The sequence below is a fragment of the Bombina bombina genome, chromosome 4 (genome assembly GCF_027579735.1).
Source record: "Bombina bombina isolate aBomBom1 chromosome 4, aBomBom1.pri, whole genome shotgun sequence".
NCBI classification, from domain to species: domain Eukaryota; kingdom Metazoa; phylum Chordata; class Amphibia; order Anura; family Bombinatoridae; genus Bombina; species Bombina bombina.
In genome coordinates, this window is record NC_069502.1 from 330,927,715 (window position 1) to 330,945,139 (window position 17,425).

The 17,425-nt window shown below is 38.6% G+C and overlaps 1 protein-coding gene across 1 annotated transcript in view; it reads left to right on the plus strand.

Annotated features, from left to right (window-relative positions):
* The window catches only part of LOC128656254 (neprilysin-like), a 302,039-nt gene that overhangs the window by 113,311 nt on the left and 171,303 nt on the right, over window positions 1-17,425 (plus strand). Inside the window, exon 8 of the mRNA XM_053710071.1 lies at window positions 10,687-10,752. Coding sequence (XP_053566046.1) covers window positions 10,687-10,752 — 66 coding nt within the window. The remainder of the gene's footprint in view (window positions 1-10,686; window positions 10,753-17,425) is intronic.

A 17,425-nucleotide genomic window follows, 5' to 3' on the forward strand; every position in this document is an offset into this window, starting at 1 on the left:
TGCATGAAAAACACTTCTTGAAAAAATATAACTATAATGGTGTATGACAGACACCCAGAGGCAGGTCTATTCCCAAATGTTTTATTTGAAACAAAATAATTGATAAAAAAACGTGTAACTTAGAAACTTTGATATCACATAATGAGTGCAGATACATGAACAAGCATATTATATTATTAAAATATTAGACAATATCATAGGTGACATTTTTTAAAACAAATGTTTGCTTCATAATTATAACAAACTATTATATAAAAGATAAAAACGAGCAAAAATAGGGGGCACCTTCATGAAAAAGCAAAAAAAACAAACAAAATGTATGCTTACCAGATAAATTCCTTTCTTTCCTGGCAGGGAGAGTCCACAACCTAATTCCTTACCATTGGGAAATACAACACCTGGCCACCTGGAGGAGGCAAAGACCCCCCAGCCAAAGGCTTAAATATCCCTCCCTCTTCCCCGATCCCCCCAGTCATTCAGCCGAGGGAACAAGGAAAAGAAGGAAACATCAGGGTATAAAGGAGCCAGTAAAAAAACAAAAAGGGAACCACCCAAATAAATTCTTATTGGTGGGGTTGTGGACTCTCCCTGCCAAGAAAGAAAGGAATTCATCTGGTAAGCATAAATTTTGCTTTCTTTCCAAAGGCAGGGAGAGTCCACAAATTCATTCTTTACTGTTTGGAAAATAATACCTAAGCTCCAGAGAACACTGAAGGAATAACGGGAGAGAACAAGAAAAAGGTGGACCCTAATCTGAGGGCACCACACGCTGCAAAACCTTTCTCCCAAAAGTTGCTTTAACCGAAGAAAACACATCAAATTTATAAAATTTAGAAAAAGTATGTAGGGAGGACTGGGTAGCCGCCTCACAAATCTGATCCATAGATGCTTTGTTCTTAAAAGCCCAGGAAGAAGCTAATGCTCTAGTAGAATGAGCCATTATCCTCTCAGGAGGCTGCTGTCCCACTGTCTCATAAGCCAAGCAGATGACACTCCTCAACCAGAAAGACAAGGATGACATAGTGGCATTCTGACCCTTACGTCTACCTGCATAAACGACAAACAAAGATGAAGATTGTCTGAACTCCTTAGTAGCCTGAAGGCAAAACGTCAAAGCACGAACCACATCCAGATTGTGAAGCAAACGTTCCTTCGCTGATGAAGGATTAGGACACAAAGAAGGAACAACAATCTCTTGGTTAATGTTACGATCTGACACCACCTTAGGAAGGAAACCTAACCTAGTACGTAAAACTGCGTTATCAGCATGGAAAATACGGTAAGAGGGGGTCACATTGTAAAGCTGAAATCTCAGAGACTGCGAGAAGAGCCAATGGCTAACAGAAACAAAACTTTCAAAGATAACAGTTTAATGTCAACAACATGCAAGGGCTCAAACGGAGCCTGCTGCAAAACACGAAGAACAAGATTGAGACTCCAAGGCGGAGCCACAGTTAAAAACACAGGTCTGATACTAGTCAGAGCCTTAACAAAGGACTGCACTTCCAGAAGCTCAGCTATTCTCTTGTGCAGCAAAACTGATAGGGACAATATCTGTCCCTTTAGAGAACTAGCAGATAGACCCTTCTCCAAGCCATCCTGAAAAAAAGATAACATTTTATCAACCTTTACCTTATGCCAAGAAAAACCATGTTCTTCACACCAATGCAGGTAAGTTCCCCATACCTTATGGTAGATGCACTGAGTAACCGGCTTACAAGCTTGAATCAAAGTGTCTATGACACTCTCAGAGAATCCTCCCCTGGCTAGGACAGGACTAAGCATTCAATCTCCACACAGTAGGCCTCAGAGAATCTAGATGTTGATGTAGTAAGGGATCCCGTAGAAGATTTACAATTTAATGACTTTCTATCATACTGTAACCACAATGAGCTGGGGCTAACATTCACGGGAGCTTTCAGTGATGAGCAGGTCAATTACTTGGACCTTAATCTGTGTATTGTAAATACTAAAATTATTACAAAAACTTATCGCAAATCAACTGCGGGAAATACTATTCTACACGCTTCTTCACAGCACCCTGACCACCTTATAAAATCCATCCCTAAGTCTCAATTTTTGAGACTTAGGAGAAATACTAAAAATGATTTGATTTATGATCAGCAAGCCATAGAACTCAGAGACAGACTTGTAAAAAGAGGTTACAAATATCACTCATTGGAACTCTGTAGGGAAAAAACTAGAGAGGTGAAACCAGAACATAGCAAAAAGACCCATAAAACAAATACAGAGTTTTTTCAACTGAATTCAGCCAACAGTATGATGAGATTGTGAATATATTAAAAAAGCATCTACATATCTTAAAGGCAGTTGATACATTACAATCACACATTAAGCATTGTAAATTTGTCCTGAAAAAATAAAGGACTTTATCACAAATGTTGTCTCCTAGTCAGGTCACATATAGTCCTTACAAAAAACAAGGCACATGGTTAAATAAAACAGGAACCTACAGGTGTGGAAATAAAATCTGCTATACATGTCCTAACGTTCATTCAGGTTATCAATTCAGTAGCCAGTTAACGGGTAATATCTTTGACATCAAATTCTATGCTAATTGTAGCTCACAATACGTAGTCTACTTATTGACATGCAACTTTTGTCATTGCCAATATGTAGGAAAAACGACATGGATGCTTAGAACCGGGTATAGTGAACACATTAGAGATGTCAAGAACTACAATAAAGATTCCACAGTTGCCAACCATTTTAACAATTTTCATTTCACACACATTGCAAATCTATCAGTTCAAGTTATAGATGTGGCCACATTGCCAATAAGAGGAGGGGACAGGGCCAAGATTTTGGAGAAAAATGAATTATACTGGATACTTAAGCTACAGACTCTTACCCCACAGGGCATGAACGGGGAATGTGATATCAACTTTATTGATAACTAAAATCACATAATATTTTTGTATTATCTGTTCATGCCAGGTTTAAGGATAAGAGACAGGTGTTTTTATCTTTACCTTCCCTATATCTTCTCCTTGGCCTCTTACCTTGTCCCCACTTCTATTCAGTTTTTTATAGTCGTTTATGTTGTTTCTTATGCAGTTCTCTTTATGTCTTTTTATAGTTTATATAGTTTATAGCCAAATAATCATGATAGCCTGTAGTTTACAACTTATTGCAGGCTTTATATATCAAATATTTTTACATCTCAAATGTTTTGATTTCAACCCCATTTTTTAGTATGAATTGATATTGGGGATTGTTTATTGTAGATGTACGAAATTTATGGCTTCTTGTTTCTTTTCATATGATCAACTAAGTATTTATTATGTATGTGCTGCCTATGAACTATTAATGTCTTTTTTGAAGTCTCTTCTACTGCATGAATTGTAAGCCATTTGTACTGCAATATCCCTTGTCTAGCAACATGCATTCTGTTTTTAACTTTTTTATTTGTGTTTGTGTGGCAATGAAATAGTTAACTCTATGGCTCACACTGCATAAATAGACAGGGTTTTCACAGAGTTCCTTGTCTATGAGTAAGCGCCTGTAGGGGGCGCGAAACACGTAAGATATCCGTGCATGTTTTAACCTGCCATGTCTGCACTGCTTTTTTACTGTTGTCTAATAAAATTTTGATTTTTTAGTAACAAGTTTGGGAGTGAGTGCCTGCCGTCCTCTTTTGTTCTAATATTGCCTAGCAGTTTGATCCTCTGCACTAGGCTACGGCACTCCGTGCTTGTTGTGGACTTGTTTATGGCACTTTTTTCTCTGCCCGCTACCAGCTAGCGTTTTGGTCGGAGGATCGCATTTCCGGATACACAGTGTGGTTTGTGTGCTGCATTGACCCATCTCTTCTCCCTGTACTTAGATATCGTCCAGTTACAGTGCTACTGCATTTTCTTGGGTTCTGCCACAGCCAGAAGAGCACCCAGAACCTTTGTAAATATTCTGGGTGCAGTAGCTAAGCCAAACGGAAGTGCTATGAACTGGAAGTGCTGATCCAGAAATGCAAACCTTAGGAACTGAAATTGATCCTTGTGGATCAGAACATACAGGTATGAATCCTTCAGATCAATGGTAGTCATAAATTGTCCTTCCTGAACCAGGGGAAGGATCAATCTGATTGTCTCTATTTTGAAGGAGGGGACACTTAGAAATTTGTTTAAGCACTTCAAGTCCAGAATCAGACTAAAAGTTCCCTCCTTTTTAGGAACCACAAAAAGGTTTGAATAGCACCCCAGACCTCTTTCTTATGCAGGTACCGGGACTATTACTCCTAAGGAGGTTTGATCCCTTACGCAAAAAAAAGCTGTCCTCTTCTCTGGTCTTGTAGACAGTCTGGAGAGGAGGAATCTGCCCCTGGGTGGATGAGATTTAAATCCTATCCAGTATCCTTGAGATGCAACCTCCAGTACCCAAGGATCCTGAACATCCTGAGACCCGGTGTCTGAGAAAAACAACAGTCCGCTCCTACTCAATCCAATCCCGGGTCAGGGGCAGCCCCTTCATGCAGATTTGTTATCTGCGGGCTTCTTAGTGTGCTTGGACTTATTCCAGGACTGAGCAGGTTTCCAGGTACTCTTGGGTTGCTCAGGCTTGGAGGATGATTGAGGTCTCTGGGACTTGTCCGAACAAAAGGAACAGAAATTAGTCTATTGACAAAAGGCAAAGAATGACTGGAGGGAAGTGGGAGGGATATTTAAGCCTTTGGCTTTGGTGTCTTTGCCTCCTCCTGGTGGCCAGGTGTTGTATTTCCCAACAGTAATGAATCAAGTTCTGGACTCTCCTTGCCTTTGGAAATAAACCAAATGCATACTGTCCCAATATAAATGAAAACAATAGCAACTAATATCTAATTTATCAATGTGCCGAGTGTATAATATATAAAGTCTGCCTTAATAATGAGTCCAGTAGCAAACAAAGTCTAATATCTCAGTGTACTGGGTTTGTATACTGATATTAATCCAGGGCCAGGATGCTCACTGTAGTGGGGTAAGGTTTGTCTCCCAAAATCAGCAATCTATAGATAACAAACATAACCAGGAGTGCCACATGGCCAAGTATAGTAGGATCAAGATTACATATAACATCAATGAATGCACTCGTGAAGTTGTTCCAAAAATGAGAGAAAAAACTGTTAGGAACATATTTAGTGCATAGAAGATTATAGCTGTAATCAGCAAATTAAAAAGAGAGACTACGCTCTCCATCTGAAGTGTTATGTGAAATGTACAGTACGTCAGGGGACAAGCTGGAGAGCATAGTCTCTCTTTTTAATTTGCCGATCATAGCTAATATCTCCTATGCATTAAATATTTACCTATCATTTTTTGGTGGGATTGAAGTGGGGAGGGAGGTTCCTTCTCCATGGCATAATTTTCACAGTTAATGCTAATGATAATTTCAGCTCCCAGATTGTAGGAGGTTAGCATATTTTGAATCTTGCAAATCGCTGTGTAATTTAATATATTACAGCTCCCTCTTATTGAGAATTATATGGGAATAGATTATAGGCTGACAAAGATAGCTATGATAGTGTTTTTAATTTAACCTTTAAGTGCGTGTGACTGCATGACTGTTAACTCAATACATAAAGATATGTATGTGAATATGAGAATTTAAACTTAATTTACACAATATTTTCTTTTGTTAAGGTGGTGATATTTAAATTCAGTACACAGGGCTCAGCACACTTTATTTCGTATGTCTACGTATAATTACTTTGTAATTGTTTAAAATAGCACTTTCTCTATAAGATCTCTCTTGGGGATTATTTCACCCTCTTCCTCCATTCTTTTCTTTTTTTTTATTACTACAGGAAAGGATGGAATACATCATTTATTAAACTCCAGCCTACCAGGAACTGTTGAGTAAAAAATGCACCAAGAATTAAATTATTTATGTTCACAACATAATTTTGACTGCTGCATCCGCATAAATACTAGTATAGTGTCTATTATTTGAATTGATCAAATAACAACACAATTATAATAAATGTGTGAAACATACACCAATCACTAACGGCTAGATTTAGAGTTCTGCGGCCAAAGGGGTGCGTTAGCTACGCATGCTTTTTTTCCCCCGCACCTTTTAAATACCGCTGGTATTTAGAGTTCACAGAAGGGCTGCGTTAGGCTCCAAAAAAGGGAGCGTAGAGCATATTTACCGCCACTGAAACTCTCGATACCAGCGTTGCTTACGGACGCGGACAGCTTCAAAAACGTGCTTGTGCACGATTCCCCCATAGAAAACAATGGGGCAGTTTGAGCTGAAAAAAAACCTAACACCTGCAAAAAAGCAGCGTTAAGCTCCTAACGCAGCCCCATTGTTTCCTATGGGGAAACACTTCCTACGTCTGCACCTAACACCCTAACATGTACCCCGAGTCTAAACACCCCTAACCTTACACTTATTAACCCCTAATCTGCCGCACCCGCTATCGCTGACCCCTGCATATTATTATTAACCCCTAATCTGCCGCTCCATACACCGCCGCAACCTACGTTATCCCTATGTACCCCTAATCTGCTGCCCCTAACACCGCCGACCCCTATATTATATTTATTAATCCCTAATCTGCCGCCCCCATTATATTTAATTTAGGGGGGTGTTAGACTTAGAGTAGCGGTGAGATCCGGTCGGCAGATTAGGGGTTAATTATTGTAGGTAGGTGGAGGCGACGTTGGGGGCGGCAGATTAGGGGTAAATAAATATAATATAGGGGTCGGCGGTGTTAGGGGCAGCAGATTAGGGGTACATAGGGATAACGTAGGTTGCGGCGGTGTACGTAGCGGCAGATTAGGGGTTAATAATAATATGCAGGGGTCAGCAATAGCGGGGGCGGCAGATTAGGGGTTAATAAATATAATATAGGGGTCGGCGGTATTAGGGGCAGCAGATTAGGGGTACATAGGGATAACAAAGGTGGCGGCGGTGTGCGGTCGGCAGATTAGGGGTTAAATTTTTTTAATAGAGTGGCAGCGATGTGGGGGGACCTCAGTTTAGGGGTGCATAGGTAGTTTATCGGTGTTAGTGTACTTTAGAGCACAGTAGTTAAGAGCTTTATAATCCGGCGTTAGCCCAGAAAGCTCTTAACTACTGACTTTTTTCTGCGGCTGGAGTTTTGTCGTTAGATTTCTAACGCTCACTTCAGCCACGACTCTCAATACCGGCGTTAGAAAGATCCCATTGAAAAGATAGGATGGCGTAGGGGGATCTGCGGTATGGAAAAGTCGTGGCTGGAAAGTGAGCGTTAGACCCTTTCCTGACTGACTCTAAATACCAGCGGTAGCCCAAAACCAGCGTTAGGAGCCTCTAACGCTGGTTTTGACGGCTACCGCCAAACTCTAAATCTAGCCGTAAGTAAATTATGATTTGTAACCAATTACAAAAATGGTAAACAGCTGGTTTACAAGGTTCTAAAAATAATATCAAACTAATTAACAAATAAAAAGAAATTATAAAAAATAAATATAGCCATATCCAGCACTCAATATTACCCCATTTGCCTATAAAGGGCCAGATTACAAGTGGAGCATTATTTAACGATCCCGCTCTTGTGCTAACTCTGCTAGAAGTAAGCTTTTTACATGTCGAGTAACACTCGTATTACAAGTTGAAATTAAACAGTTTTTGCACAAGCTGATGCATGCGAAAATTTGAAGTTAGAATATTGCATGTGTGTTCATATATTCCCCCATAGAAGTCAATGGAGCAAAAAAAGTTGAGAAGAAAACACCATACTCTACCATACTCTACCATACTCTACCATACTCTACCCTAAACCCTATCTCATACTCTCAATTGCACTGACCGATGATTATATATAGGCATATATATATATATTTATAAATACATAGAACATTTTCTACTATGTGCAGAACATTGGAATGTAAATACACACTATTAAACGTTATTAAATATGAGTATTGCTTTTACATATTTTCATCTACTTAACTGTGTACATACAGTATGTATTTATGTGTTTATATGTGTATATCTTTATGTAATATATATATATATATATATAAATATATTTATAATTTTATATACACACACACACAAATAAATACTTAAATACATATGTACACAAATATATATATATATGTTTATACATAGATATACATATTTAGATGTGTATGTATTACTACGTTAAAGACCTTTGCCTGACTTTTTGTCTAACACATGACCTCATACTTTTGAGCCCTTATAACTTTATTCTGCAATTTTTTTAATCATTTTTATTTTGAGTGTAGCTGTACTTTGTAATGTATTTTTGATGTGTTTTGTGACACTTTTTTGTTTTGCAAAATAGTTAACCAGAGCTCTGAGGATGCGATAATAAATTTAGCGTAAATCGTGATAGTGCTCAATCGATCACATTTACTTTCAACTTGTAATATGAGCAGTGAACCCGTCGCACGCAAACACCCTCAATAAACCCCTTTTCACTTGCGCATAACTGTTGGCACTCAACTCGTAATCTGGCTCAAAATGTATAGAGCATAACAACGCTCAGTGTTGACATCATCTTACTCGCACTGCTGCAAAGGTGATGTGTTGTACTGTTGGAGCATATTTGTGAATCCATAACTTTTAGCCATATTTAAAATATAGAAAAGTGTTGAGATTGTATAATTTAGAAGAAACAGTAAAAACAAAGCGGCAGAATTTACTAGGACAAGCAGCACAGCTGTTCTAAAGACATTACTTTCCATAAAATTTTGAATAAAGCTATTCTATTCCAGATGTCCTATAAATGTTTTTTACTTGGATCATGAACAATCAGCTTATCACATGACAGCATGCTGAAACAATAAAAAAGCAATCTCAGAATGTTTTCCCACTGCTGCAGTAGTACTTACTAGTGCAGTGTCACAAACCAAGAGAAATTGCTGTGTGTGTGTTTATCTGCACTTCTGCATAAGAATTTACTGCCAATCTGCCTCTGATCAACATGACACTCCCTCTCTCTCCTCACATTCCTGTGAGTTATTAACTTGACACCAATCTTTCACTATGATCATTTTTAAGTTCCAAATTAATTAGTGTGGGAGAGGCAAATGCTAAGAGTAAACAAATAAAAGTGTCTCCATGCCTGTATCAAGTGTAGTGTTATTATTATTTTCTCTCTTACACAGCACACGGCCAGAGAGAGGGCTGGATAAGAGGGGGCAGGTTTTGTTAGACACAGTGCCGGGCACATCAATTTGTTTTAAAAAAAAAAGTAATGCCTAGGCTAGATGCTGCTCCAGTTTTATATTAATGCCACCTAGTTAGCCTTTATGCAAGTGTAAGTTATGGACCAGCTTATCCTGCTCCTGCAAGGAGGTGGGTGCACTGTTGTTTCTTTTACACTTTAAATAAAGATATCCTGCCCGGGGTGCATTCAAGGTATCCACATATAACAAAATGAAGGAACCACTCGCCAGGACTTTAAAAAGCAGTATTTTTAATTCATAATCCAGTGACGTTTTCGGGGATATGAGGACGGGGATAATATCCCCGAAACGTCACTGGATTATGTATTTAAAAATATTGCTTTTTTCAAGTCCCGGCGAGTGCTTCCTTAATTTTGTTTTATATATATATATATATATATATATATATATATATATATATATATATATATATATAGCCAACAAAGATAACCCCCTTTACAAAATAAGGAGAAAACATGTTCTAAAATTTTACAAAATTTGTAAGGGTTTTGTCCAATACCTCTCTCCCACGATTCCTGTAAACATGGCAGCACCAACCCCATAAAATGTGGCTGTCCGGCTTGAGATACTGGGGCTCACCGGGAAATCTCCTGGTGTCCCGGTACACCAGTCCTGCACTGCACTAATACTTAAAGGGACACTAAAGTCAAAATGTAACTTTCATTAATCAGATAGAGCATGCCGTTTTAAGAGACTTTCTGAAGCACACTTTCTGAAGCACCAGCTCTTACTGAGCATGTGCACAAGTTCACAGGGTATATGTATGCTAGTCTGTAATTGGCTGAGAGTTGTCACAGGATACAGGGGTTCGGTGTTCTGTTGAAAATAGCTACCTTGTCCAAATTTGCTACGTTGACATGTGCATGCTCACAATTATGTAATCCCATTCCCCATATGTTTGAAAGGAATGTGTGGAATGCAATAATGTAATGATAAAGTAAGTGGTCATGAAAGCACTAGATCAGTTCCCTCATCGAGATTTGCTACCTGCATGTGAGCATGCTGCTCATTACATTATGGAGTACGATTACATAATTGTGAGCATGCGCATGTCAAGGTAACAAATTTCAACAAGGTAGCTATTTTTGACAACATCAAAAAATGGGGAAATAACTAAATTTGTCAGAAAAAAAGCTACTGCTTATTTAAAATTCAGAGTGTTATTGTATTATCTTTTTATTATGCACTTGTTAATTATGTAAGTTTACTGTCTTTAGTGGTCCTTTAATACTGACAAACATTAGTGATAGTTATCATACATGATATTGATTTCTTCCACATACAGCTGAGTATTAAAATGTTATATTCTTGTGTTTTGTTCTGGAAATCAAAATGTTAGCGTTTAAAAAATATCATCTATATATATTATGAAAATAACATGTTTATTAACTTTAGTAATTAATCATTTAATTTTAGAAGGGTCAGGTTCATAAATGTCTAATTTATGCTAATTATTATTTTAATTTGTTTTTTATTCCTTTGAAAGATTGACCATTCAAAGCTTCTGCTTCCCTCAAGAGATTATTATCAATGCAATGGCACAACTGCTGAGGTAGGTGTTCATTTTTATATTATATGTATCAATGCAGTGGCACAACTGCAGAGGTAGGTGTTAGTTTATATATTATATGTATCAATGCAATGGCACAACTGCATAGGTAAGTGTTAGTTTTTATATTATATGTATCAATGCAATGGCACAACTGCAGAGGTATGTGTTAGTTTTTATATTATATGTATCAATGCAATGGCACAACTGCAGAGGTAGGTGTTAGTTTATATATTATATGTATCAATGCAATGGCACAACTGCATAGGTATGTGTTAGTTTTTATATTATATGTATCAATGCAATGGCACAACTGCAGAGGTATGTGTTAGTTTTTATATTATATGTATCAATGCAATGGCACAACTGCTGAGGTAGGTGTTCGTTTTTATATTATATGTATCAATGCAATGGCACAACTGCAGAGGTATGTGTTTGTTTTTATATTATATGTATCAATGCAATGGCACAACTGCAGAGGTATGTGTTAGTTTTTATATTATATGTATCAATGCAATGGCACAACTGCTGAGGTAGGTGTTCGTTTTTATATTATATGTATCAATGCAATGGCACAACTGCTGAGGTAGGTGTTCGTTTTTATATTATATGTATCAATGCAATGGCACAACTGCAGAGGTATGTGTTAGTTTTTATATTATATGTATCAATGCAATGGCACAACTGCTGAGGTATGTGTTAGTTTTTATATTATATGTATCAATGCAATGGCACAACTGCATAGGTATGTGTTAGTTTTTATATTATATGTATCAATGCAATGGCACAACTGCAGAGGTATGTGTTAGTTTATATATTATATGTATCAATGCAATGGCACAACTGCAGAGGTATGTGTTAGTTTTTATATTATATGTATCAATGCAATGGCACAACTGCAGAGGTATGTGCTAGTTTTTATATTATATGTATCAATGCAATGGCACAACTGCAGAGGTATGTGTTAGTTTATATATTATATGTATCAATGCAATGGCACAACTGCATAGGTATGTGTTAGTTTTTATATTATATGTATCAATGCAATGGCACAACTGCAGAGGTATGTGTTAGTTTTTATATTATATGTATCAATGCAATGGCACAACTGCAGAGGTATGTGTTAGTTTTTATATTATATGTATCAATGCAATGGCACAACTGCAGATGTATGTGCTAGTTTTTATATTATATGTATCAATGCAATGTCACAACTGCAGAGGTATGTGTTAGTTTATATATTATATGTATCAATGCAATGGCACAACTGCATAGGTATGTGTTAGTTTTTATATTATATGTATCAATGCAATGGCACAACTGCATAGGTATGTGTTAGTTTATATATTATATGTATCAATGCAATGGCACAACTGCATAGGTATGTGTTAGTTTTTATATTATATGTATCAATGCAATGGCACAACTGCAGAGTTATGTGTTAGTTTATATATTATATGTATCAATGCAATGGCACTACTGCAGTGGTATGTGTTAGTTTTTTATTATATGTACAGTCCCTTTGTTAAGATTCTGACATATTGTAAACATTGGTTGTGGGAGCCAAAAATAAATTAATCATAAAAATGTAAAGAGAGGGCGGAACTTAGAGATGATGATGCCAAAAAAGTTTAGGAAACATGTCATTTCTAAAACTGGTATGAAAAAGTATGACATAATAGATTCATATCACCAACTTTATCATGTTATAATAATAATAATATAATAATTTGCAATTTATATAGCGCTTTTCTCCCTGTGAGACTCAAAGCACTTTACAAATATACCAACATAAGACATAAAAGTTAGGAGTTTCTGAAGGTTAGATAAGCGGACTGAATGCCTGATGGAAGAGGTGGGTCTTTAGCTTTTTTTTTTTAATAGTCTGTAAGGACGGTGCTTCTCTGATTGCGCATGGTAAAGAGTTCCAGAAAGTAGGGGCAGCGTGGCCGAATGCTCTGGAGCCTGAGTTTGTCCTTATTCTTGGCACTGAGAGGAGGGATGTGTTGGCTGACCTAAGTGAACGGGATGGGATGTAGGGTGTCAGGAGCTCTTTCAGGTACTGTGCGCCTTGGTTGTTTAAGGCTTTGAAGGTCAGCAGGCCAATTTTAAAATATGTTCGCCATTTAATTGGAAGCCAATGCAGGGAGTGGAGAACAGGTGTTATGTGGTGGAGCGAGTTTGATTGGTCAATAGTCTGGCTGTTGCGTTTTGTACTGTCTGAAGGCGATGGAGTTCTTTTTTTGGGAGGCCCAAGTAAAGTGCATTGCAGTAATCTAGCCTAGAGGATACAAATGCATGGATCAATATTGGCATATAATCCGGTGGAATAAAGTGTTGTATCCTGGCTATGTTTTTCAGATGAAAGTAGGCAGATTTTATTACGGAGGAAATCTGCTGTTTAAAAGATAGTCCAGCGTCAATCAGCACTTTGTACCTTTGCTGAACTAACGAGTTCAGAGCCTCCAAGCTCCAGGTCAGTTGGGTGATTGTGGGAAATTTTTTGATGCCCGGGGTCCCCTCACCAAGAGTAACTCAGTTTTGTCCGGGTTCATTTTGAGACAGCTAGCATTCATCCATTCTATGAGGTCTGTTAAGCAACTGTTTATACGGCATGGTGGGTCTGTGGTATCTGGAGCAAAAGAGAAGTAGAGTTGTGTGTCATCAGCATAACAATGATACCTTAGGCCATGTCGGTTAATGATGTCCCTCAGTGGTAGTAAGTAAATTGTGAATAGCATTGGAGACAGGATAGATCCTTGAGGAACTCCGCAGGCCTGTTCTGTTGGTGTTGATGAGCTTGATCCTGATATTACTCTCTGTGATCTACCTGAGAGGAAAGATTTAAACCAGTTAAGGACTGTGCCTCCTAGACCGCAGATGTACTGCAAGCGCTCTATTAGAATCCTATGGTTAATGGTGTCAAATGCAGCTGAGAGATCCAGGAGGATTAGAATGGAGTAATCACCTTTGTCTCTTGCCATGAGGAGATCATTTAGCACTCAGACTAGCGCTGTTTCAGTGCTGTGGCGGCATCTGAACCCTGACTGGAAAGGATCAAATATGTTTAGGCGTGATAGATGGGCTTCCAGTTGAGTTTCCACTACTTTTTCAATTATTTTCCCCAGAAATGGGAGGTTGGATACTGGTCTGTAATTAGTCATGCAGTCTGGGTCTAATAAAGGTTTCTTTAGGAGTGGTTTTACCACAGCTTCTTTTAGAGGATCTGGAAAGTCTCCTGTTTTTAGTGAACACTGCACTATTTTTGTGAGGACTGGGGTGAGTGTTTCAATGCATCCAGATATGAGCTGAGTTGGAGCAGGGTCTAAGTCACACGTAGTAGGGTGCAACTTTTATATGGTGTTTTTAACTCCTTTTATATCCACATTTGTAAAAGTGGACCATAAACTGGGGCATTCTGGCATTCCATTGTAGTGGTTCTGGTGTGTAACTGTTTGGCCTGCTGTGATAGCGGTTCGCATTGAGGAAATCTTGTCTCTGAAGAAGTTCGCAAATGCTTCACATTTATCCTGAGAAAAGTTGGTGGGGCTAAGCATGCATGCTGGTTTGCAGAACCTTTCTACTGTGCGAAACAGTTGCCTGGGTCTATTGTGGGAGAGTGCAATTTTGCGTGATAAAAATGAAGATTTTTTCTGAGTTATCTTGGATTGATATTTATTTAGATGTTTGGTAAGAGCGGCTTTATCCTGTGGATCATGTGTTCTGCGCCACTTTCTCTTGAGCTTACGTCCTGTTCTTTTCATTTCTCTGATGGAGCTATCGAACCACGGTACATTGTTGTGGGTTTGGACAGTGCGTATGCGAGATGGTGCATTGCTTTCTAGGGTGTCTCTTATGGTTTTGTTGTAGAGTCGGACTAAGGAGCTAGGGTCTTCGCAGGTGCCCATTAGTTCACTTAGATCCATATGTGATGCTACATCCAGTGGTGTCACCCCTTTTAATGAGCGGTGTTTGATCAGGTTCTGAGGCTGGTGTCTGGTTGATTGTGATACAATAGAGAAGTGAATGGAGTGGTGGTCTGACCAGGTAACTGGGTTTACAGTTACTGGTGACGCTTCTAGTCCAGACTGAAACACTAGATCAAGTGTATGACCTTTTCTGTGGGTGGAAGTGGTGACAATTTGTGTAAAGCCGAGTGTACTCATCAAGCTGAGGAGATCCTGCCCAAGCAGGGATAGGGTGTTGTCAGTCCAAGTGTTGAAGTCTCCTGCTACACAAAAAACAGTTAGTGCACACAATTAACAGTTAGTTTATCACTAATTCTACTCAGTTCATTATTTATCATTTTTAACAGTTTTATTAAACACAATAAAATGTATGTCCATTTTGCTCTCTATAGCTAAATATGTATTAATTTTTTGCTTATATTTATATAAGATTCATATACTTAAAGGTTCATTGGCCATTTACTCTGAAAGACACCCTACTAGCTATAATATGAATGTACTTCCTTTCTTTATTTGTTTACAAGCTTACTAGTGGGATGTATATTTTGAGAGGCATAGATCTACAGTTTAAAAAGACAGTAAGCGTAAAAACATTTTGGCATTCTATTTATGGCATTACAATGTAGCATATAATAGGGCCAATCACAAACTATTGGCAATTTACTCCTAAAAAAGGTATTTTGCTTTTTAAGGGAATTAAGAGTTGAGTTTCTAAAGTGATCATAATGCTCGAGTGGTCACTCGCTTGACCTGATCTTTAGCTATCGATGCACTCTCTCAAACTTCTCAAAGTCCCCCTTTCCTCTTTCTGACCACCATCTCCTTACTTGCAACATACCATCTCTCCTTCTACTCGTCACACCAAACTTCACAGAAGCATTATGTCATTAGATCAGCAAAAGCTTGCTAATTCCCTCAAACCTCTCCTCTCATCCTTCTCCTCCTTTTCCTGCCCTGACCAATCTATCTGCCACTATAATTCCACCATAACATCCGTCCTTGACAATCTGGCCCCTCTTACCATAGTTCGGAAATCACATACTCATCCTCAGCCCTGGCATGCTCCTGTGACATGGTACCTACGCAGATGTTCCCATACTGCTGAGCGGCACTGGAGAAAATCTCGGAGTTCAGCTGATTTTCTTCATTACAAATTCATCCTGAACTCCTACTATTATGCCCTTAATCTCCATAAGCAACACTACTTTTCTACTCTTATCTCTAATCTTTCTTCAAACCCAAAACGTCTGTTCTCCACTTTCAATACTCTTCTCCGCCCTCCCCCACCTCCTAATACAACTTCTCTGTCAGCTCAAGACTTTGCCAGCCACTTCATTAACAAAATCGACTCCCTTGATCCTACTTCCCCATCCAACTACCGCCCTATTTCCCTCCTCCATCTTGCCTCAAAGCTTCTTGAAAAACTAGTATATGCACGCCTTTCCCATTTCCTTACATCAAACTTCCTCCTTGACCCACTGCAATCTGGATTTCATCCCCATCACTCTACAGAGACAGCAATTATTAAGGTTACCAATGACTTACTTACAGCAAAATCAAAAGGCCACTTCTCTCTGCTTATCCTCCTTGATCTGTCCACAGCCTTTGACACTGTTGACCACCCTTTTTTGCTCTAAACCCTCCAATCCTTCGGCATCTGTGACACAGTCCTCTCGTGGCTCTCTTCCTACCTGTCAAACTGTACCTTTAGTGTAGCCTTCTCTGGGGCCTCCTCTGCCCCGTCACCACTTTCTTTCGGAGTACCACTAGGCTCTGTCCTCGGTCCTCTTCCCTTCTCAATCTACACGTCATCACTAGGTTCCCTAATAAAGTCCCACAGTTTCCAATATCATTTGTATGCCGACGACACACAAATCTACTTCTCTGCACCAGACCTATCTCCTTCCTTGCTAACCCATATCACTAACTGTCTTTCTCACATCTCTTCCTGGATGTCCTCTCAGTACCTCAAACTAAATATCTCCAAAACTGAGCTCCTTATTCCCCCCCCCTTCTTCCAAAATCTCCACCCCAATCTCTCTATAACTGTCGATAACTCCATCATTACCCCTACCCCACATGCCCGATGTCTTGGGGTCACATTTGACTCAGATCTTTCTTTCACTCCTCACATTCAGTCCTTGGCTAAAGCCTGCCACTTCCACCTTAAAAACATCTCTTAAATTAGACACTTCCTTACACAAGACACAGCTAAGATTTTAATCCACTCTCTCATCCTTGCCCGCCTCCATTACCGCAACTCTGTCCTCTCTGGTCTCCCCACCTGCCGCCTAGCTCTTTTACAATCCAATATTTTTAGTAGTGTTAGGTTTTATTAGTGTAAGCTTAGGTTTTATTTTTATTTCACAGGTAAGTGTGTATTTATTTTAACTAGGTAGTTAGTAAATAGTTATATTCTAGCTAGCTTAGGTTTTATTTTTATTTCACTGGTAAGTTTGTATTTAGTTTTAATAATTGTAAATTTAATTTAGGTCTATTTTAATTATGTTAATTATGTTAAGTTTGTGGGTGTTAGGTTTAGGGGTTAATATAGTTTAATTTAGGTTGTTGCAATGTGGGGGGCAACGGTTTAAAGGTTAATAGGTTTATTTAGTAATTTAGTTAGTGTTGGCGATGTGGGTGTATGGCAGTTTAGGGATTAATAGGTTTAGTTAGTGTTGGCGATGTTTGGGAATTGCGGTTTAGGG